General features: G+C 44.6%; 1 protein-coding gene across 7 annotated transcripts in view; it reads right to left on the minus strand.

The window, feature by feature from the left end:
• ccdc14 (coiled-coil domain containing 14) overlaps positions 1-19,243 on the minus strand; it is a 54,063-nt gene extending 34,820 nt beyond the window's left edge. For 3 of the 7 annotated variants that reach the window (XM_068034544.1, XM_068034543.1, XM_068034542.1), the window contains exons 1-5: positions 18,961-19,243; positions 6,480-6,535; positions 4,564-4,639; positions 4,365-4,437; positions 3,576-3,707 (exon numbers count right to left, since the gene is read on the minus strand). In XM_068034544.1, the coding sequence (XP_067890645.1) occupies positions 3,576-3,707; positions 4,365-4,437; positions 4,564-4,639; positions 6,480-6,535; positions 18,961-19,020 (397 nt within the window). In that variant the 5' untranslated portion in view covers positions 19,021-19,243. Of the gene's footprint in view, positions 1-3,575; positions 3,708-4,364; positions 4,438-4,563; positions 4,640-6,479; positions 6,536-18,593; positions 18,667-18,960 lie in introns of those variants that run through there. The other 4 variants (XM_068034545.1, XM_068034546.1, XM_068034549.1 and 1 more) reach the window with 4 other exon arrangements.
• Positions 19,244-19,925: the final 682 nt, after the last annotated feature.

Genomic DNA, 19,925 nt, shown 5'->3' on the forward strand with positions numbered 1-19,925 from the left:
TCCCTCCTCCCACCACCCCCCCCCCCCCCCCAAGCCACTCTCTCCAGACCTCACTGCTCCTCGCCCACTTCCCTGGCCAACTGTTCCCTGCTCGTGCCACCCCCCCCCCCACTCTCTCTCTTCCCCCCCCCAAGCCGCTAGCACTAGGTCATGCTGCTTCCCTCCTCTAAGTCACTTGCTCCAATGTTTGATCAGACTCCGCAGGCCGCCCGAAGAAGCAAGGCAGGCTTAGAAGAGGGAAGCAGCGCGGCTTAGAACGCAGGGAACAATCTGCCGGGGTGTGGGGGAGGGGGGGCGGGCGATGTAGAAAGAAAAACAGGCACGGATACGTGACAACGTTGGCACTGTGCGACATCATCCAGTGCACACGCCACCTAGTCCTGGCATGATGTAGCTGCACCTCTGCACAGCTTGTCGCGCTCTGACGACGTCAGCGGGCCACTGCGTTGTCAGGAAATCACTGATGTAAAATATCAGGTCAACTATAGCCTAGTTGGCTCCAGAACGTATTGTTCCCAAGAAATTATCCCGAAAACATTCTATGTACCCATCTAGGCTACCTCTGCCCAACTGATTTTTCCAGTCAATATGTAGCTTAAAATCTCCCATAATTAATCACTGTACCTTTCTGACAAGCTGCTATTAATTCTTCCTTTATATCCTGTCCTACAGTGTGGTTAATGTAGAAGTGATGTACAGGCCACCTAACAAGTGACCTTCTGCCTTTATAATTTCTCATTTCTACCCAAACTGCTTCTAGATCCTGGTCTCCTGAACTTGGGTCATCCTTCTTTATTGCGCTAATACCATTAATTAACAGCTACCCCTCCACCTTTTCCTAGCTTCCTGTCCTTCCTAAATGCCATGTACCCTTCAATATTCAGATCCCAATCTATGTTGTCCTGCAGCCATGTCTCTAATGGCTATCAGATCGTACTTATTTATTTCTATTTGCATTCTCAGTTCATCGGTTTTGTTTCGAATGCTACGTACAGATAGAGCCTTGAGTTTTGTCATTTTATTATTTTTGTAACCTCTAGCCTTATCTGTTGATTTACTCTTAGATTTGCACACTGTCCCTTCCTATCACAGTCGATCATTTCCCATATTAATACCTTCCTCTCTTGCTTGGTTTCTACTCCGATTTACCATATCTTGCCAAATTTGATCCTTTGTCCCCACTATTCAGTTTAAATGCCTCTCTACTTCTAGTTACACGGCTCGCTAGAACACCAGCCCCAACACGCTTCAGGTGTAGACCATCCCAATGGTACAGCCACTACTTTCCCCAGTACTGCTGCCAGTGCCCCATGAACCAAAACCCACTTCTAGTACACCAGTCTTTCAGCAACACATTAATTTCCCCAATCTTATTTGCCCTATGCCAATTTGCACATGGCTCAGGTAATAATCCAGAAATTACTACCTTTGAGGTTCTACTTCTTAATTTGGTGCCTAGCTCCTCATACTGACTACACAGAACCTATTTCCTTGTCCTGTCTGCCGTTGGCACCTACATGACCATGATGACTGGATCCTCCCTCTCCTACTGTAAGTTCCTCTCCAGCCCTGAGCAGATGTCCCGAACCCTGGCACTGGGCAGGCAACACAGCCATCTGGACTCTTGCTCTTTGCTGCAGAGAACACTGTCAATCCCCCTAACTATACTGTCCCCTACCACCACTGCGTTCCTTTTTTCTCTCTCCACTTGAATAGCTTCCTGCATCATGGTGCCATGGTCAGGTTACTCATCCAGCCTGCAGCCCCCACTCTCATCCAAACAAGCTAAAGAACCTCAAACCTGTTGGAGAATCGCAAAGGCCAAGGTTCCTGCGCTCCTGCCCTCTAGGTCCCCTTACCTGCCTCAACTTCAGCCACACTTTCCTGTACCTGAACACTGACCAAATCAGAAGACGCTATCCTAAGGGGTGTGACCGCCTCCTGGTACAAAATGTCCAGGTAACTTTCCCCCTCCCTGATGTGTCAGTGTCTGCAGCTTGGCTTCCAGTTCAATGACACTGAGCCGAAGCTCTTCGAGCCACAAACACTTACTGCGGACATGTCTGCCCTGGATCACACTGGCATCCAGCAGCTCTCACATGCTGCAGCCGTGACACATCACCTGTCCTGCCATCCTTATTGTGTTTTAGTTAACTACTTAATTATTTTATTCAATTTTACCACTAGTTCCTTTACTAATCCTTTACATTTAAAATAGAACAGACCTTAAATGACTTACCAGATACTCACCAAGCAGGTAGCTTCTTCCCAAACCAATCACCTACTCGATTGCCTATGATGTTTGATTTAAATTAAAAGCTTACCTCTATATTCTTCCCGGCAGCAGTGCTGTTTCCCTGCTCTCAATGTGGATTGTGACATTGCACTGCTGGGACTAAGAGCTGCCGGCCCACTGATTGGCCGGCAGATCCATTAGGTGGGACTTTCTGCATTAATGAGGTGGAAGACCCACCTAAGCCCAATTAAGGGCCTGGGGACTAAAATCCAGACTGGATCGCCACCGACTGTCAGTGGACAACTCCCGTCCAAGGGAAATATTCCAGCCATGGTCTCCGTCACAGATCTCCTTGACTGTGACCAGTTTGTTGCATCCATAACCACTTTCATCTGCCCAAGTCCTTCAAACCTTGGCTTTCCCTTCGCCACAATGCTTCTGTTAGGAAATGGCCTATAAATTTGCATGAAAGGTGTTCTCAAAATGGAGCTTCAGCTTAAAAGGCCAAAATGGAGTTGGTAGTTGAAGACTTACTAGCAATCAGTTTAAGGGCAATTTGGCAAGGTGGGGGGGGGGGGGGGGTAAACAAATAAATGCTCATCTTGCTGATGACACCCACATCCCATGAACGAATAAAAATAAAAGTTAGAATTAAAAAAGATGAAGGCTTTGAAAACCAATGGCTTGTGTATATAAACAAGACATTACTCATTAGTGATGGAAGGCCCATTTTGAAGACCAACTCCCAGAGGTAGATCATCAGTGGAATATAGGCAAGTCATGCCTTATCTGATCTTGTGTAGGTCCCTTCATGAAAGCAAAAATTTAGGAGCTAGGATGGAAAACATGATTTGGCATGCCGAGGTGTTCATGTTTCATTAACTTGGAGGTCCTCCAGGGCACTTACATGGCTGTGAGAAGTGATGGACACCAAAAGTACTGAACTCATCTGATCTGTCACTCAGATTGGTAAATTGACTGGAAAAGGGTTTTCATTGAAATTAAGGTACATAAAGTGCTCGACACACCTCTAACAGAATCTCTGTTTTCATTAGATTTTCATGTAAAAACTTTTTGCTCTACATTAGTAATCTTTTCTTGGCATATGTAGAAGAGTAATATTACAAGTGACAAGAAATATCTCCAATACAAGTTACAGCAGTGAGACTTTACAATTATACTAGCCCAGCAGAAGCAAAGAAAAAAAAAAAAAGTTTGGGGTAGAATACTTCCCTACTTTTCTTCCATGTAAAATAACAGATAATTCATAAATGATAGATGTATGAAACCCACATTATTCAAAAAGCCATGATATTAATTTGCCTCTTCTATAACTCACCAGTGCCTTTTTGCACACAGTCAGCACAGGAAACAGGACCATTTTTCTTGACTTCTTTTTTGGTGCTCTCTCTTTTGCTTGATGTTACTTTTGCTTTTGTCTTCCCTGAATTCAGAGGAGCAACCTTCACATCTAACAGTGGTTTGCATAAAACAGAGCATCAGTACATTTTCTAATGTGTAAATATTGACATTGCATTGCCAGATTTAAAAAGGTGTATTGCTGAAGTGAAATCTCCAACTGTGATCAGAAACGTTGTGTAGGAAAACAGAGGAAACTTATTGTCTACAAGAATGAACCCAATCTCCCCAAGGCTCATCACTTCAATTCCCCCCCCTTCGATTTGAACAGTCTTAGTTCCAATTAAAATTTCAGGAACAGTATACTTTCTTCCTGGATATTCTAGTTCTCTGGTTTGACTGTAGTGATTTTAGACCTTTGTCTCCCCATTTTCCTACCGGTTTCTTTCTTTAACATTCTACTTTGCTCACCTTTATTAAAATGAGCTATTTTACCTGTTTATGTCCTTTAATGCATATTCATAACCTGCCAAAAATGATTTTTTGCCTAAGCATCCAGCACTTTTCACCCCTCAAAAATGAAATCCATTCTCAGGCCTACCCAAAATACTAACTTACCTTTTCAGATGCTGATGGAGCTAGTGTTTATGATAACAATGTGAAGTTTCTCATGCAAATGAGATAACAGATTAAATCAATGCTGACATATTTCAAAATGATATAGCATCACATTTTGATCATGTAAAGAACTAAACAATGCAAAATATACCTGTGGTCTCATTTTTCAAAATATCCTGCAATAAAGCTGCACATCGGTCAAGGCCTTTATGAATATTGGTAACCTTTTGGAAAAAAGACAACTTATGGTTGAGTGCCAGATAAAACTCTTCATATCTGCATTAATTCAGTACTTAAATGCACAATTATTGTAACTAAAACCAGAAGAATCAGTCTTCAAAAGATTATACCTGATCCTCAGAATCAGTGGAATACAGAGAGTAACCAGACTCTACAGAGGTTATTGAAGCTTTTCCACCTGCAATCCTAGCAAGAAAACAAAAATGGATTCCATAAAACCTTTGCTTTCCATGTCGATTTGAAGGTGAACTGTTTTACCTCAATTGTTACATAATGTCAAATGTCACAAGAAATATTTTAAAACCCACTTGCATTTCTTACACCATTTTTTGTTCCAAGGCATTAAAAAGACAGACTTGCATTTATATAGCCCCTTTCATGACCTCAGTATGTCCCAAAGCAGTTTAGAGAATTAAATACTTTTGAAGACGTGTAGTCATGTAGGAAATGCAGCAGCCAATTTGCACACAGTAATCTCCCACAAACAGCAGCATGATAATAACAAGATCTATTTTTGTGATGTTGATTGAAAGGTGAATATTGACCAGGATACCAGGAATAACTCCCTTGCTCCTCTTTGAAATAGTGCCATGGGATCATTTACATCCACCTTAAAAGAGCAGGCAGGGCCTCAGTTTAACGTGTCATCTGGAATGTGGCACCTCTGACTGTGCACGTCTCCCTTAGTATTGCACGGAAGAATTAGCCTAAATTTTTGTACACAGGTCTTCAAAGTGAGTCTTAAACCCACAACTTTGACTCAGGCGAGTGCACTACCAACTGAGTCACTGCTGACACCTATTATCTTGCAGCTAGGTTGGTACAAGAAGCAACATTGATAAAAGACTGAGGCACCAATAATTGCTTCCTTTTAGAACATCTCAGATGATGCAATTCAGTGGAATACAGCTTTTCTTCTTTTAAGAACACGATCAAGAAAACTACTGAATGAGCATGTTAAGACACAACTATCTTAAGAAAAAGGGTATATAGTGGCACTGTACAATACAGTAAGAGCTATATTGCTTCCAATCTTCTATAATTCCACAATTATGAAAAAAATCTATTGAATTTTGTAAGAGCATAGAAGCCCACATACTAAATCATAGCTAGTATTGTATTTCTGAAAGCCTGGTGTAGAAAAAAAAAAGGCTGGAATTTTATAGCCACTGCAACGAGCGAGCTGGTGGCGGGCTGTAAAATTGAGCGGGAAGTGGGCCTTTCTATACGCCTTCCCACCTCTGCTGCAATTTTATGTGGGGTGGTGGTGAGAAATGGCCCGCCCACCCCAGGCCAAGCCCTTAACTGGCCAATTAATAGGCACTTAAGGGCCTCCTCCTGCCACTACTGGTATATTTTACCAGGACGGCAAAGGCATTAAGAACACCAGGTAAAACCGGGCAGACTCCATGCAGGCTTGGGGAGGGACCCTCCTGTTCCCAGAGGGCCGCCCCCACTTGCCTCACTGGGGTCTGGATAATTTTTTGGGGCCCTGCTGGGGACAATTATCATTCGGGGGCCATCGTCCCTTCTTGCTTCCGATTGCTGGGTGTAGGCCCAGAAGTGGCCACCACTCCCAGTGGCGCTGCTGGGACTAAGAGCTGCCAGCCCGCTGATTGGCTGACAACTCCATTAGGTAGGACTTCCTGTTTCAAGGTGGAAATCCCACCCAAAGGGAATTAAGGGCCTGGGGAGCAAAGATTCCTGGTGTGGCTCCCCAGGCCCAGCGGAGTGGGGCTTGCCCCCGACTTTTCAGCCGGCAACATAAAATTCTGGCCAAAGTTAGCAGCCTCTAAAAAAAGACCCCTAACATTGTATTCAAAACATTATTACACATCTTCCTAAAAAACTAAATTGCCCTTTTTGTCAGTATTCTTAGCTTGCCTCTAATGTAAATGTTAACAGCTGCTGTATTTTCCCCCTCAGAAGTTAATACCTAAAATGTGACAATGCTGACAAAGATGTTAGTAAATATTAAAAGCTTCAGTTAACAGTTAATAACTCAAAAAGAAGAAAGTGGTCTTACCTCTTTTTTCCAGTCCGTTGCTTGGAAGCACCTACTAACCTTCCTGAAGAGAGTGCCTAGCAAGAAAATTAGACCATTTTTATACATTAACAAAATAAATCCTGAAATAAGTTGACAATTTCTGACTATATTACATGGGCCATTCCTTTAAAAGGATGACCAAAAATCACTGTGGGTTGATCCCTTGACATTTTATACAAATTTCATGCACATTAACTATGTAATAATATCAAAAACCATACGTGTCACAATGTCAGAATGCTTATGTTAACATTTAGGAAACCCTGTATCAACACTTTACCACCACACTAAGTTTTATTGTGTAATTTCCCAGCATACACAAGTAGCATTTGGTAGCCACAGTTCAAGTGTTTTTGTTCAATTTCTAAAAATATTTGCTTCGTTGTTCATCAAAATTATTTGAAGAGAAATCAGAGGGTAAAGCTTTGAAAGTTTTTATTCAGGTAAAGGCTATTTTGAATGTTTATTTCCCACCCCCGCCAATATAGCCTTTACTTGAAGTCAAATATGCCTCAATCCAAGAGAATTTAAAGGCAACCTGGATGATTAAAGTCAGTTTTCAACTGAACTTAATTGAAAGCTATGCATTTTTATTTCAGCAAGTGACTCAAAGACAGAGTGAGCAAGGGGAATAAGAGACTGAAGGAAGGAAGACGGAAAAATGGAGACACACAAGACCCAATGAAAACACCAAATTCTTTTATCTACTGTCTTGAGACGATTTTATATCAGAATCATCATATTCTAGATCATTCTCCTCTTCCATTTTGCCTCTTTTAAATGAGAAATATACAGGTATATTTAATTCCAAACCTTGGTCACTCCGCAACCACATCTCTGTAATGGCTATTAGATCAAACCCACTGACTTCTATCTGCTTTTAAATTCATTTATTTTGAATGCTTTTAGCTTTATTTCTTTTTATTTACCCCCCTCAAATCTAAATCAGGGGACATAATCACTGACCAACGCAAACAAATGGACCGCTGGGTTGAGCACTACCTAGAACTGTACTCCAGGGAGAATGTGGTCACTGAGACTGCCCTCAAGGCAGCCCAGCCTCTACCAGTCATGGATGAGCTGGACATACAGCCAACCAAATCGGAACTCAGTGTTGCCATTGATTCTCTAGCCAGCAGAAAAGCCCCTGGGAAGGACAGCATTACCCCTGAAATAATCAAGAGTGCCAAGCCTGCTATACTCTCAGCACTACATGAACTGCTATGCCTGTGCTGGGACAAGGGAGCAGTACCTCAGGACATGCGCGATGCCAATATCATCACCCTCTATTAAAACAAAAGGTGACTGAGGTGACTGCAACAACTACCGTGGAATCTCCCTGCTCAGCATAGTGGGGAAAGTCTTTGCTTGAGTCACTCTGAACAGGCTCCAGAAGCCGGCCGAGCGCGTCTACCATGAGGCACAGTGTGGCTTTCGTGCAGAGAGATCGACCGTTGACATGCTGTTCTCCCTTCGTCAGATACAGGAGAAATGCCGTGAACAACAGATGCCCCTCTACATTGCTTTCATTGATCTCACCAAAGCCTTTGACCTTGTCAGCAGACGTGGTCTCTTCAGACGACAAGAAAAGATTGGATGCCCAAAGCTACTAAGTATCATCACCTCATTCCATGACAATATGAAAGGCACAATTCAACATGGTGGCTCCTCATCAGAGCCCTTTCCTATCCCGAGTGGCGTGAAACAGGGCTGTGTTCTCGCACCCACACTTTTTGGGATTTTCTTCTCCCTACTGCTTTCACATGCGTTCAAGTCCTCGGAAGGAGGAATTTTCCTCCACACAAGATCAGGGGGCAGGTTGTTCAACCTTGCCCATCTAAGAGCGAAGTCCAAAGTAAGGAAAGTCCTCTTTGCTGACGATGCTGCTTTAACATCTCACACTGAAGAGTGCCTGCAGAGTCTCATCGACAGGTTTGCGGCTGCCTGCAATGAATTTGGCCTAACCATCAGCCTCAAGAAAAAAAGATCATGGGGCAGGACGTCAGAAATGCTCCATCCATCAATATCGGCGACCACGCTCTGGAAGTGGTTCAAGAGTTCACCTACCTAGGCTCAACCATCACCAGTAACCTGTCTCTAGATGCAGAAATCAACAAGCGCATGGGAAAGGCTTCCACTGCTATCTCCAGAATGGCCAAGAGTGTGTGGGAAAATGGCGCACTGACACGGAACACAAAAGTCTGAGTGTATCAGGCATGTGTCCTCAGTACCTTGCTCTATGGTAGCGAGGCCTGGACAACGTATGCCAGCCAAGAGCGACGTCTCAATTCATTCCATCTTGGCTGCCTCCGGAGAATCCTTGGCATCAGGTGACAGGACTGTATCTCCAACACAGAAGTCCTCGAGGCGGCCAACATCCCCAGCTTGTACACACTACTGAGTCAGCGGCGCTTGAGATGTCTTGGCCATGTGAGCCGCATTGAAGATGGCAGGATCCCCAAAGACACATTGTACAGCGAGCTCGCCACTGGTATCAGACCCATCGGCTGTCCATGTCTCCGCTTTAAAGATGTCTGCAAACGCGACATGAAGTCCTGTGACATTGATCACAAGTCGTGGGAGTCAGTTGTCAGCGTTCGCCAGAGCTGGCAGACAGACATAAAGGCAGGGCTAAAGTGTGGCGAGTCGAAGAGACTTAGCAGTTGGCAGGAAAAAAGACAGCGGCGCAGGGGAAGAGCCAACTGTGTAACAGCCCCGACAATCAAATTTTTCTGCAGCACCTGTGGAAGAGCCAGTCACTCTAGAATTGGCCTTTATAGCCACTCCAGGCGCTGCTCCACGCACCACTGACTACCTCCAGGCGCTTACCCATTGTCTCTCGAGATAAGGAAGCCAAAGAAAAAAAAGTCATGAATACGCCATTACTTTTGTTAAGCGCTCTGTTCCTTCCTCATCCACTCTGCATCTTTTTAATCCAAAGTATTATGCTCTACAGCCTCAGTATTTCATTATTTTTCAATTTACCCTTTCCTGATACTTCCAACAACCTTCCCCCTCATCAATTTAAAGCCCATCTGAACTAATAAAAATAAAAAAGCTGGAAATACTCAGGTCTGGCAGCATCTGTAGAGCAACAGAGCAAAACTGAGTTAATGTTTCAGGTTCATGATCTTTCATCAGAACTGAAAAAAGGTTAGAGATGTAACAGGTTTTAAACAAGTACAGAGTCAGAGAAATAGGGATGGTGGGCAGCATGGTTAGGAGAACAAAAGGGATGGAAAGCAGTAGAGATGAAATGACATAAGGAAGAATAAACACCAAGAGCTGCTGTCCATTCTGCCCCACTCTGATCTCTGCCTCTGACATTGTTCCAATGAAGCTCAACAAAAGCTCGAGGAACAGCACCTCATCCTTCAATTAGGTATTTTACACGGAGTTCAACTTTAGATCATAAGCTCTGTCCCCTTTTGGACAGCAGCACCCACCCCACCCACCCCCCCATTTACAGCCTCGTTAATGCAGTAGGTAGTGCATCAGTCTCAATCTGAAGGTCACAAGTTCAGTCTTCACATGGGGCACAGAAGTTGTGTGTCAGCCGTGGCTCAGTTGGCAGCACTCTTTCCTGAGAGTCATGAGATCCTGGGTTCAAGGCTCACTCCACAACTCGAGTACAAAAATATATGCTGACACTCCAGTGCAGTACCGCACTGTCAGAAATGCTGTCTTTCAGATGGAGCGTTAAACCAAGGCATCATCTAGCTACTTTGCAGGGGGAGGGAAAGAGGAGAGGGAAATGTAAAAGATCCCATGGCACTATTTTGAAGAAAAGCAGGGGAAATTATCCTCAGTGTCCTAGCCAATATTTAAGCCTCAAATCAACATCACAAAACAGATTGTGAGCGAGAGAGAGAGCGCGATTGCCATGTGCAAATTGGTTGCTTCATTTCCTACATTAAGATAGTGATTATGCTTCAGAAGTATTTCATTGGCAGTAAAGCCAATGTCCAGTGGTCATGAAAGACACTATAAATGAATTTTTTTTTTTGTTGAACACCTCCTCCAGACCCATCTTTTGTTTCTTTACTTGTCCTATCAACTCCTTTTGACTTGCACCATCTTCCCATTTGTCATTTAATTTCCCTGTCTTCCAACCCATCAGGGACCTTCTATTTTGTCCTTCCCACCCCACACTTTCCTAGCCTCTGTACTTGCTTAAAACATGTTACATCTCTAATGATTTCCAGTTATGATGAAAGGTCAATCTGAAAAGTCAACTGTTTCTCTCACCAAATGTAGCCAGACCTGTTGTTGCATATTGTTTTTACAATACCCTAGTTATCTGATTCACCAGGGCACTGATCCCAACCCTGTTTAAGTGCAGCCCATCCCAAAGGCTACAGCTCCTTTTTGTCCCCCCACTGTTCTAGTGCCAGTTTCCATGAATCAACCCACTGCCTCCCACACCATTCCTTTCAGACAGGCATTTAACCAAATTTAATTATGTGGCTCAGGTACAATCCAGAGCTTATTACCAGTGAGGTTCTGCATTTTAATTTCGACCCTAGCTCCTCAAGCTCGCTCATTCTTAGATCTACCTATATCATTGGTTCCTAGGCGGACAATGACAACTGGATTTTCCCACTCCAAATTCTTCCCCAGCCTCGAGATGTCCTTAACTCTGGCACTGGGCAGACAATACAACATTCAGAATACCCAGTCGCAGGTGAAGAGAACAATATCTATCCACTTGGCTGTACAGTTCCCTACCACATTCCTTTTCACTTCCTGACTTGAATGAAGTTTGCTTGTCTACCTTGCAGATTTTGTCCTCATCCACACAGTTAGCAAGAACCTCATACCTCTTTGATAAAGGCCAAGGTCCTCCAGCACTGCGGCTGGGGTTCCCTTACAGGCATGACTCACAGTCCTTGGTAGGACTAAGAAAGAAGTTCTGCTGAGGAAGTATGAGCAACTATTCTTTTGGGCCTCCTTATCTCGAGAGACAATGGATACGCACCTGGAGGTGGTCAGTGGTTTGTGAAGCAGCGCCTGGTGTGGCTATAAAGGCCAATTCTAGAGTGACAGGCTCTTCCACAGGTGCTGCAGAAAAATTTGTTTGTCGGGGCTGTTGCACAGTTGGCTCTCCCCTTGCGCCTCTATCTTTTTTCCTGCCAACTACTAAGTCTCTTCGACTCGCCACAATTTAGCCCTGTCTTTATGGCTGCCCGCCAGCTCTGGCGAACGCTGGCAACTGACTCCCACGACTTGTGATCAATGTCACAGGATTTCATGTCACGTTTGCAGACGTCTTTAAAGCGAAGACATGGACGGCCGATGGGTCTGATACCAGTGGCGAGCTCGCTGTACAATGTGTCTTTGGGAATCCTGCCATCTTCCATGCGGCTCACATGGCCAAGCCATCTCAAGCGCCGCTGACTCAGTAGTGTGTACAAGCTGGGGATGTTGGCCGCCTCGAGGACTTCTGTGTTGGAGATACGGTCCTGTCACCTGATGCCAAGTATTCTCCAGAGGCAGCCAAGATGGAATGAATTGAGACGTCACTCTTGGCTGACATATGTTGTCCAGGCCTCGCTGCCATAGAGCAAGGTACTGAGGACACAGGCCTGATACACTCAGACTTTTGTGTTCCGTGTCAGTGCGCCATTTTCCCCACACTCTCTTGGCCAGTCTGGACTCAATTAAAAAGCAGAACTACAAAAAAAAAAAAAAGGTAATAATCTGTGGATTATGAACAGAACTGTGAGCAAATTGGCATATGGTGAAGATCAGAGTTGAAAGCATGGCTCAAAGATTGGTGTGGGAGAAATGGATTTCAATTCAGGGGGCACTGGAAAGTGAAGAGCCAGGAGGTAAATAGGCAGGTGTTGCATTGCCTGCACTTGCATGGAAAAGGTGTCATGGGAAAGGGGAGAGGGTTTTGCAGGTGACTAAGGAATGGACCACGGTGTAGTGGAACAGCACGTTTGGAATGCTTCACCTAAGGTCACAAACACTGCTTCAAGATAAAACAGTGAATTATGTGCACTTCTTTCAATTTAGTATACTGTATTCGTTGCTACATAAATCGGGGAGACCAAACAGACTGGGTGACCGCTTTGCTGAACAAGTTAATTCAGTTCGCAAGCATGATCCCAAGCTTATGGTCACCTGTCATTTTAATTTCCCACCTTGCTCTCAAGTTGACCTCTGTCCTCAGCCTCCTGCAGTGTTCCAACGAAGCTCAACCGAAGCTCAAGGAACAGCACCTCATCTTTCGATTAGGCATTCTACAGCCTTCTGGATTCATGGAGTTCAACAATTTCAGACATAGTCTCTGCCATGGTTTCCTTTTTCTGGGCAGATTTCGGTTTTGGTCTCTTTTTCCATCGGACAGCAGCTGTTCATTATTCTGCTATTCATGCCTCCGAGACAACTTTTGTTTCTTCACTTGTCTTATTACCGCTCCCTTTGGCCTTGCACCAACTGTCCTTTAATCTCACCTGTCTTCTACTCTATCACAGACCCTTTTGTTCTTCTCCTCCCTCCTCTCTCCACACCCCACCCCCCCCCCCGCACTTCACTTGCTTAAAGCCCATTACATTTCTAATTTTCCCCAGTTCCAAAGAAATGTCTCAGATCTGAAATGTTATCTCTATTTCTCACTCCACAGATGAGTATTTCCAGCATGTTGTGTTTTTATTTCAGAATTCTGCACTATTTTGCTTTTGTATTTCTAGGTATGTTGCTGACACCCCTCCATATCAAGCCATCTCTTGTTCGTTGATGCCATTGATATTTATTTGGTGACCCTGCTCAGAGTTTTCATTTACCACACAGGCACATCCCCAATTTTAAAACACTCCACTTTTGGCAACTGTACCTTCAACTACCTAGGCCTCAACATTAGGAATTTCCTTCCTAAAAGGCACAGAGGTTTAATACGCTCCTTAAAACAGACTTCTTTGAACAAACATTTGGTCATCTGTTCGAATATCTCATGTAGTCCAGTGCACAATTTTGTTTGTTAACGCTCCTTTAAAAGCATCTTGGGACAGAAACATGCTATATAAATACAAGTTGTTGTTGGAAAGCTATTTATTCAAAGCCGTTCTAACCTTTTCTGCCTATCAGATAGTCACTCATCATTCCCCTCCATTGTCCAACTCAGCATCTCAAAATTCTTCCTGAATGCGATCCATTTATCAAAGTCACAAATCTTAACTGGAGAAGGAAATGGAAACAATACGAGTGAAACTGCCCAAAGATGCGTTCACCCAAGCCAACACCACATGCTTGAAACTCCAGTCTTGCAGGAATGACGCATCCCTGTCCCTTGCCGTGTTGTCATTTTAGGTTTAGCTAGCTTGTCCCACCTTAAAGCTGATTTTACTTGACTAAGATTGGTTATTCTATCAAGCACCTAATTCGCCCCGTACTTAATTTCTACTCACCAAAGTCTCATTTTAATAGTCCTTATACCAATTGTTGCCACCTCACTTCTAATTAGTACACAATGGAGATGGCTTGCAAGAGTACAGACATCAACCAGTTTCAACTGGTGGGCAGCAGTCAACCACCAGTATTAATTTCCAGAACTCAGAGTCTGTGGGGAGGGTTGCTCCAACTGCTAGTTCTTTTCAGAGAACTTGTGCAAGCCTGGGTTACCTCAGAATGTGACCATGCAGTGTGCTTGAAGCTTTCTGCAACCAGTAAGCACTGCAGAACACAACTTGTTTTGTCAAAGATAAGCAAGTCATCTTATAACACTAAAGCATGCACCTTTAGTTTGACTAGACCATCTGCAGTGCTCTCCTCTAGAGGGGAGGATTTGTTGGCACTTTTTGTTCTGGTGGCATTGGACTTCTCTATCTACTCCATCAGCCCAGATGAAACAGGCAAAGTATTGGACGCCAACTGACTGACTAGTGACTCCAGTTCTAAAGCAAAAAGGATTGCAAGAGCAAAAGACAGAAGATAGATTTAGAGTTGTTCGGTCTTGGCCCTTTATCTAACCAAGAAACATCGAGAGAAACAAAAAAAGGGAGACAGAGGAACGTAGATGGACTGTTCTCTGGCCTTTGTTTCTGTTCATTTTCCAAACTGCTGTGGTGCAAGAGGTTTAAGGAAGGAGGAGGAGGAGAAAGGATTGGCAAAGAGACTGCTTTTGTTAGTTATTACTGCCTAAGAGAGAGAGAAGTCAGGTCAGGGCTAGGCTTATGCGAATGTGACATAATTTAGAATAGAAATCAACACTACAAATGAACTGCCTAGATGAAGATTTTGCATGAGTAGCATTGTGCTGCCCAGATGTCCCTACCTGGGTGAAGATAGCACTTCCCCACCACCGTTCATACTCATCCTGGTTTCATTGAAACACCTCTCTTACCATCTTGCAAGGCTACATAGACCTGCCTGTTTCTTTGTTGACTGAAATTTACTGCTTTAATTCCTTGTGGCCTGATCAAGTTTGTTTTATAAATTTATAACCTTAATTTATAGTTGGAGTAGAGATCTTTGTGTGAGGATTGGTAGAGCCCAAAAACCCTGCATAAATGATTAACTTACATAGAACTGTATGCCATTGTGGCACTTTACAACATGGCATCCCTTCAAAACCAGGCCCCAGGGAGTGGGCAAGGGCAACTACCAACTCAAATCTCTTTTTGGTTAATCTGGAAACATGGTATAAAGTGTTGCAAACAGCTATCTTAAGAGGGTGAATGTATGAAAGCCATGACAAAGTTGTCAGCCCATCAGCTGCGGCAATGGCCTCTGAAATATATGGGAATGCTGTCTTCATCAAGCTTACCGATAGGGCAGTTCATATGGCACACAACTGGGCCTTCATTTTATGCCATCTTTACTCACCCAGTTTACTGGGGCAGGTGAGGGGATTGGATGACCTCTAGGTAGGACTATTATTGGGCCGAGCAAAAACTACCATGTGTAGAATCCATGGAGAGGATTGCTATGACTACGTCCTGCTCTGAAGATCTTATGGAAGCCTAGATGACTTTGGAACAGGATCACATGGTGTCCACCAATTCACTTGAAGCTTTCCACTTTTATTTATCCAAAAGTATAGAATGCCCAGATTTTGTATTTAACACTTAAACATGCATTTTTAGTTTTACTGTGCCATCAGTATTTGCGAGCCCTCCTTTTGGAGAGAGATACTTGTTAGTTTGTTGGTGGTTTTTGTCCTGGCAACATTGGGCTCTTGTCCAGTACCACTCTATCAACCCAGACAAAAAGAGGCAGTAGTTAAAATGTAAAATTTAAATTCTTCTTCTGCCTCGTTATCTCGGGAGACAATGGGTAAGTGCCTGGAGGTGGTCAGTGGTTTGTGGAGCAGTGCCTGGAGTGGCTATAAAGGCCAATATTAGAGTGACAGACTCTTCCACAGGTGCTGCAGATAAAATTGGTTGCCGGGGCTGTTACAGTTGGCTCTCGCCTTGCGCTGCTGTCTTTTTTCCTGCCAACTGCCAAGTCTCTTCGACTCGCCACACTTTAGCCCCGCCTTTATGGTTGCCCGCCAGCTCTGGCGATCGCTGCCAACTGACTCCCACGACTAGTGATCAATGTCACAGGACTTCATGTTGCGTTTGCAGACGTCTTTAAAGCGGAGACATGGACGGCCAATGGGTCTGATACCAGTGGCGAGCTCGCTGTACAATGTATCTTTGGGGATCCTGCCATCTTCCATGCGGCTCACATGGCCAAGCCATCTCAAGCGCTGCTGACTCAGTAGGGTGTATAAGCTGGGGATGTTGGCCGCCTCAAGGACTTCGGTGTTGGAGATACGGTCCTGTCACCCGATGCCAAGGATTCTTCCGAGGCAGCCAAGATGGAATGAATTGAGATGTCGCTCTTGGCTGATGTACGTTGTCCAGGCCTCGCTGCCGTAGAGCAAGGTACTGAGGACACAGGCTTGATACACGTGGACTTGTGTTCCGTGTCAGTGCGCCATTTTCCCCACACTCTTGGCCAGTCTGGACATAGCAGTGGAAGCCTTTCCCATGCACTTGTTGATTTCTGCATTGGAGGGACAGGATACTAGTGATAGTTGAGCCTAGATAGGTGAACTCTTGAACCACTTCCAGAGCGTGGTCGCCGATATTGATGCATGGAGCGTTTCTGACGTCCTGTCCCGTGATGTTAGTTTTCTTGAGGCTGATGGTTAAGCCAAATACGTTGCAGGCAGCCGCACACCCGTCGATGAGATTCTGCAGACACTCTTCAGTGTGGGATGTTAATGCAGCATCATCAGCAAAGAGAAGTTCCCTGATGAGGACTTTCCATACTTTGGTCTTCGCTCTTAGACGGGCAAGGTTGAACAACCTGCCACCTGATCTTGCGTGGAGGAAAATTCCCTCTTCTGAAGACTTGAATGCATGAGAGCGCAGCAGGGAGAAGAAAATCCCAAACACAGCCCTGTTTCACACCATTCAGGATAGGAAAGGGGTCTGATGAGGCACCGCTATGCTGAATTGTGCCTTTCATATTGTCATGGAATGAAGTCTATGAGTCAACTATGACAAACGCGTGAAGCGGAATGCAGACTGGTTTCAATGTCATAATGAAGAGCTGGAACCCGTCATAACCGCTAAGCGCATTGCACTGCTGAACTACAAGAAAGCCCCCAGCGAGTTAACATCCGTAGCACTTAAAGTAGCCAGAAGCGCTGCACAAAGAACAGCCAGGCGCTGCGCAAATGACCTATGCAGTCATAGTCAGCTGGCCTCAGACACCGGAAACATCAGAGGAATGCATGATGGCATTGAGAGCGCTTTTGGGCCAACCATCAAGAAGATCGCCTCCCTCAAATTTAAATCAGGGGACACAATCACTGACCAACGCAAGCAAATGGACCGCTGGGTTGAGCACTACCTAGAACTGTACTCCAGGGAGAATGTTGTCACTGAGACCGCCCTCAATGCAGCCCTGCCTCTGCCAGTCATGGATGAGCTGGACATACAGCCAACAAAATCGGAACTCAGTAATGCCACTGATTCTCTAGCCAGCGGAAAAGCCCCTGGGAAGGACAGCATTACCCCTGAAATTATTAAGAGTGCTAAGCCTGCTATACTCTCAGCACTACATGAAATACTTTGCCTGTACTGGGATGAAGGAGCAGCACAGGCTATGCTCAATGCCAATATCATCACCCTCTATAAAAACAAAGGTGACCGCGGTGACTGCAACAACTACTGTGGAATCTCCCTGCTCAGCATAGTGGGGAAAGTCTTCGCTTGAGTTGCTTTAAACAGGCTCCAGAAGCTGGCCAAGCATGTCTACCCTGAGGCACAGTATGGCTTTCGAGCAGAGAGATCGACCATTGACATGCTGTTCTCCCTTCGTCAGCCACAGGAGAAATGCCACGAACAGATGCCCCTCTACGTTGCTTTCATTGATCTCACCAAAGCCTTTGACCTAGTCAGCAGACGTGGTCTCTTCAGACTACTAGAAAAGATCAGATGTCCACCAAAGCTACTAAGTATCACCTCATTCCATGACAATATGAAAATTTAAATTGCAGTTCAATAAAAAGCAGTTTTTTGTACTACCTACCCGCAGGCTATTTCCCACTCTCACCAAATTCCAATTCTTACTCCCACTCAGTTACCAGCTTACAAGATGTGCTTTTGGAGAAATACTTAAGGAATTCTCTCACACATCCAGTTATCAACAATTTCTGTGGAAACATGGCATAACTCCCAGGTTTTGAAATTGACTCAATTGCATGGTTGTTTTTGAAATAGTTATCTACAATGCAGAAACAGTGTTGGTTCCCGTTCGTTGTCAAATCGTTCATTTTTCCAGTCAAGATGAGACCGAATGACCCAGGATTAGTTGCTCTGGTCTGCTTGTACCAGCTCAGCAAACTGATTTGGCATTAGGTGGGAAAGGTGTTAAATGTGTCTCAACTTGTTTTCACTTCTCCAAGGTGCTCCTCAACATATTTCACGATTGTGTATTTTTCTTCTACGATAAGGGCCTTGAATTTCTGACTATCTTAAGTTCTCAAACTGCTTTCCATCTCCACTCAATTGTGCAGTCCCATTCCCAAGCATGAGGAGCGGAAAAGTGTTATGAAGTATGTTACGGCCACCTGGGATCGTTAAGGTATACCTGGACATGCACAGTGTTTTCGTATAACGTCTCTTCCATAAAATGACACCTTCGACAATAGAGCCTCCCAAGTCCAAATGTTACGCTCAACTGGTGCGTCTGTGTCTACAAGTCTCACATGAGGGAAACATATGAAGTAATTTTTTAAAAAACAAACAACGGAAACAAAACAGAACCTAACGACAAGCCAGCTCTGCTAATTTTCAAACGGATTATTTGGATATCAGCAGCCATTCACAGTAACTAATGGAATTTAAATTAAATGCAATTGCGTGCATAATGTGCAAACTAAAATATAATATTACTACTTTCAAAATTTGACAGTTAACTCTAATAAATGCATGCATCGATTCTCAGCACTTCTTACCTTCGAAGCCTTGGTTATTTTCATCCTCATTGTTTTCTCCCGATTGTATCCGACAGGCATTTTCAGGCCAGAAAACCAAGGTTTTTCCCGAACAACCTCACAGCACAAGCAATTCAAATACCACCGCCGCTGTAGACTGCCCCGCCTACCCACCAAACATGTGCAAGTAAAACTTGCAACTGCTTCAATCCAAAATACACTAACTAAATGAAATTAGTAAATAAATTGTCCAACTAATATCGTTTTCTCTTAACTTACAATGGCAGGTTTGCCTTTTATCAACATCTCCAGCTGTCAGAGGCAAATGAACGGAATTTCCGCCTTAGACGAAACAATTGATTGGTCCCGTTGCGGGTTGATCCACCCCTATTTAGAACTCTGCTCTGTGAGTGGTGAAAGATGCTGTCAATCACAGGTTCACCGTCCCAGCGCCATCCTATCAGATGGGACGGAATTTCGAAGGCAGGGCGGTTGATGGCGCGGGGCAAGCCGTTAGTTGGCGCTGCCGGGGAAGAGAATTCGCGGGGAAGCAGTTGTTTATGCCGCTGTTCACATCAAACGCACCAAGGTATTGTCATCGCCAAATAAGCCTATACTTAAAAATAACCCATTGGGCTGGATTTTATGCTCTCCCAGTAGTGAGTTTAAAGGTGGGAAGGGCATTTAATTGGGCGGGGTGGTGGGGGACCCCACCAGCTTCCCGCCTCCACCCCAATTAAGTCTGTGGCGGGAAGGCCTGTGAATGGTCTTCCTGCCCCGCTGCCAATTGAGTAATTGATAACCAATTAAGGGCCTCTTCCCGCCACTGGCAGTATTAGCCCAGCGGCGGACAGGCCTGTTGCCACACAGGGAGCGTGAGAAGCAAACCCTTGCGGGTTCCTTGCCAGCTCCAGGGGAGGGGAGAGTTCCCTCATTCAAAGGCACTTAGTGCTTGATCAAGAGACCCAGCAACAGGAAGGGAGGGA

This window comes from Heterodontus francisci, chromosome 7 (genome assembly GCF_036365525.1).
Source record: "Heterodontus francisci isolate sHetFra1 chromosome 7, sHetFra1.hap1, whole genome shotgun sequence".
NCBI lineage: Eukaryota > Metazoa > Chordata > Chondrichthyes > Heterodontiformes > Heterodontidae > Heterodontus > Heterodontus francisci.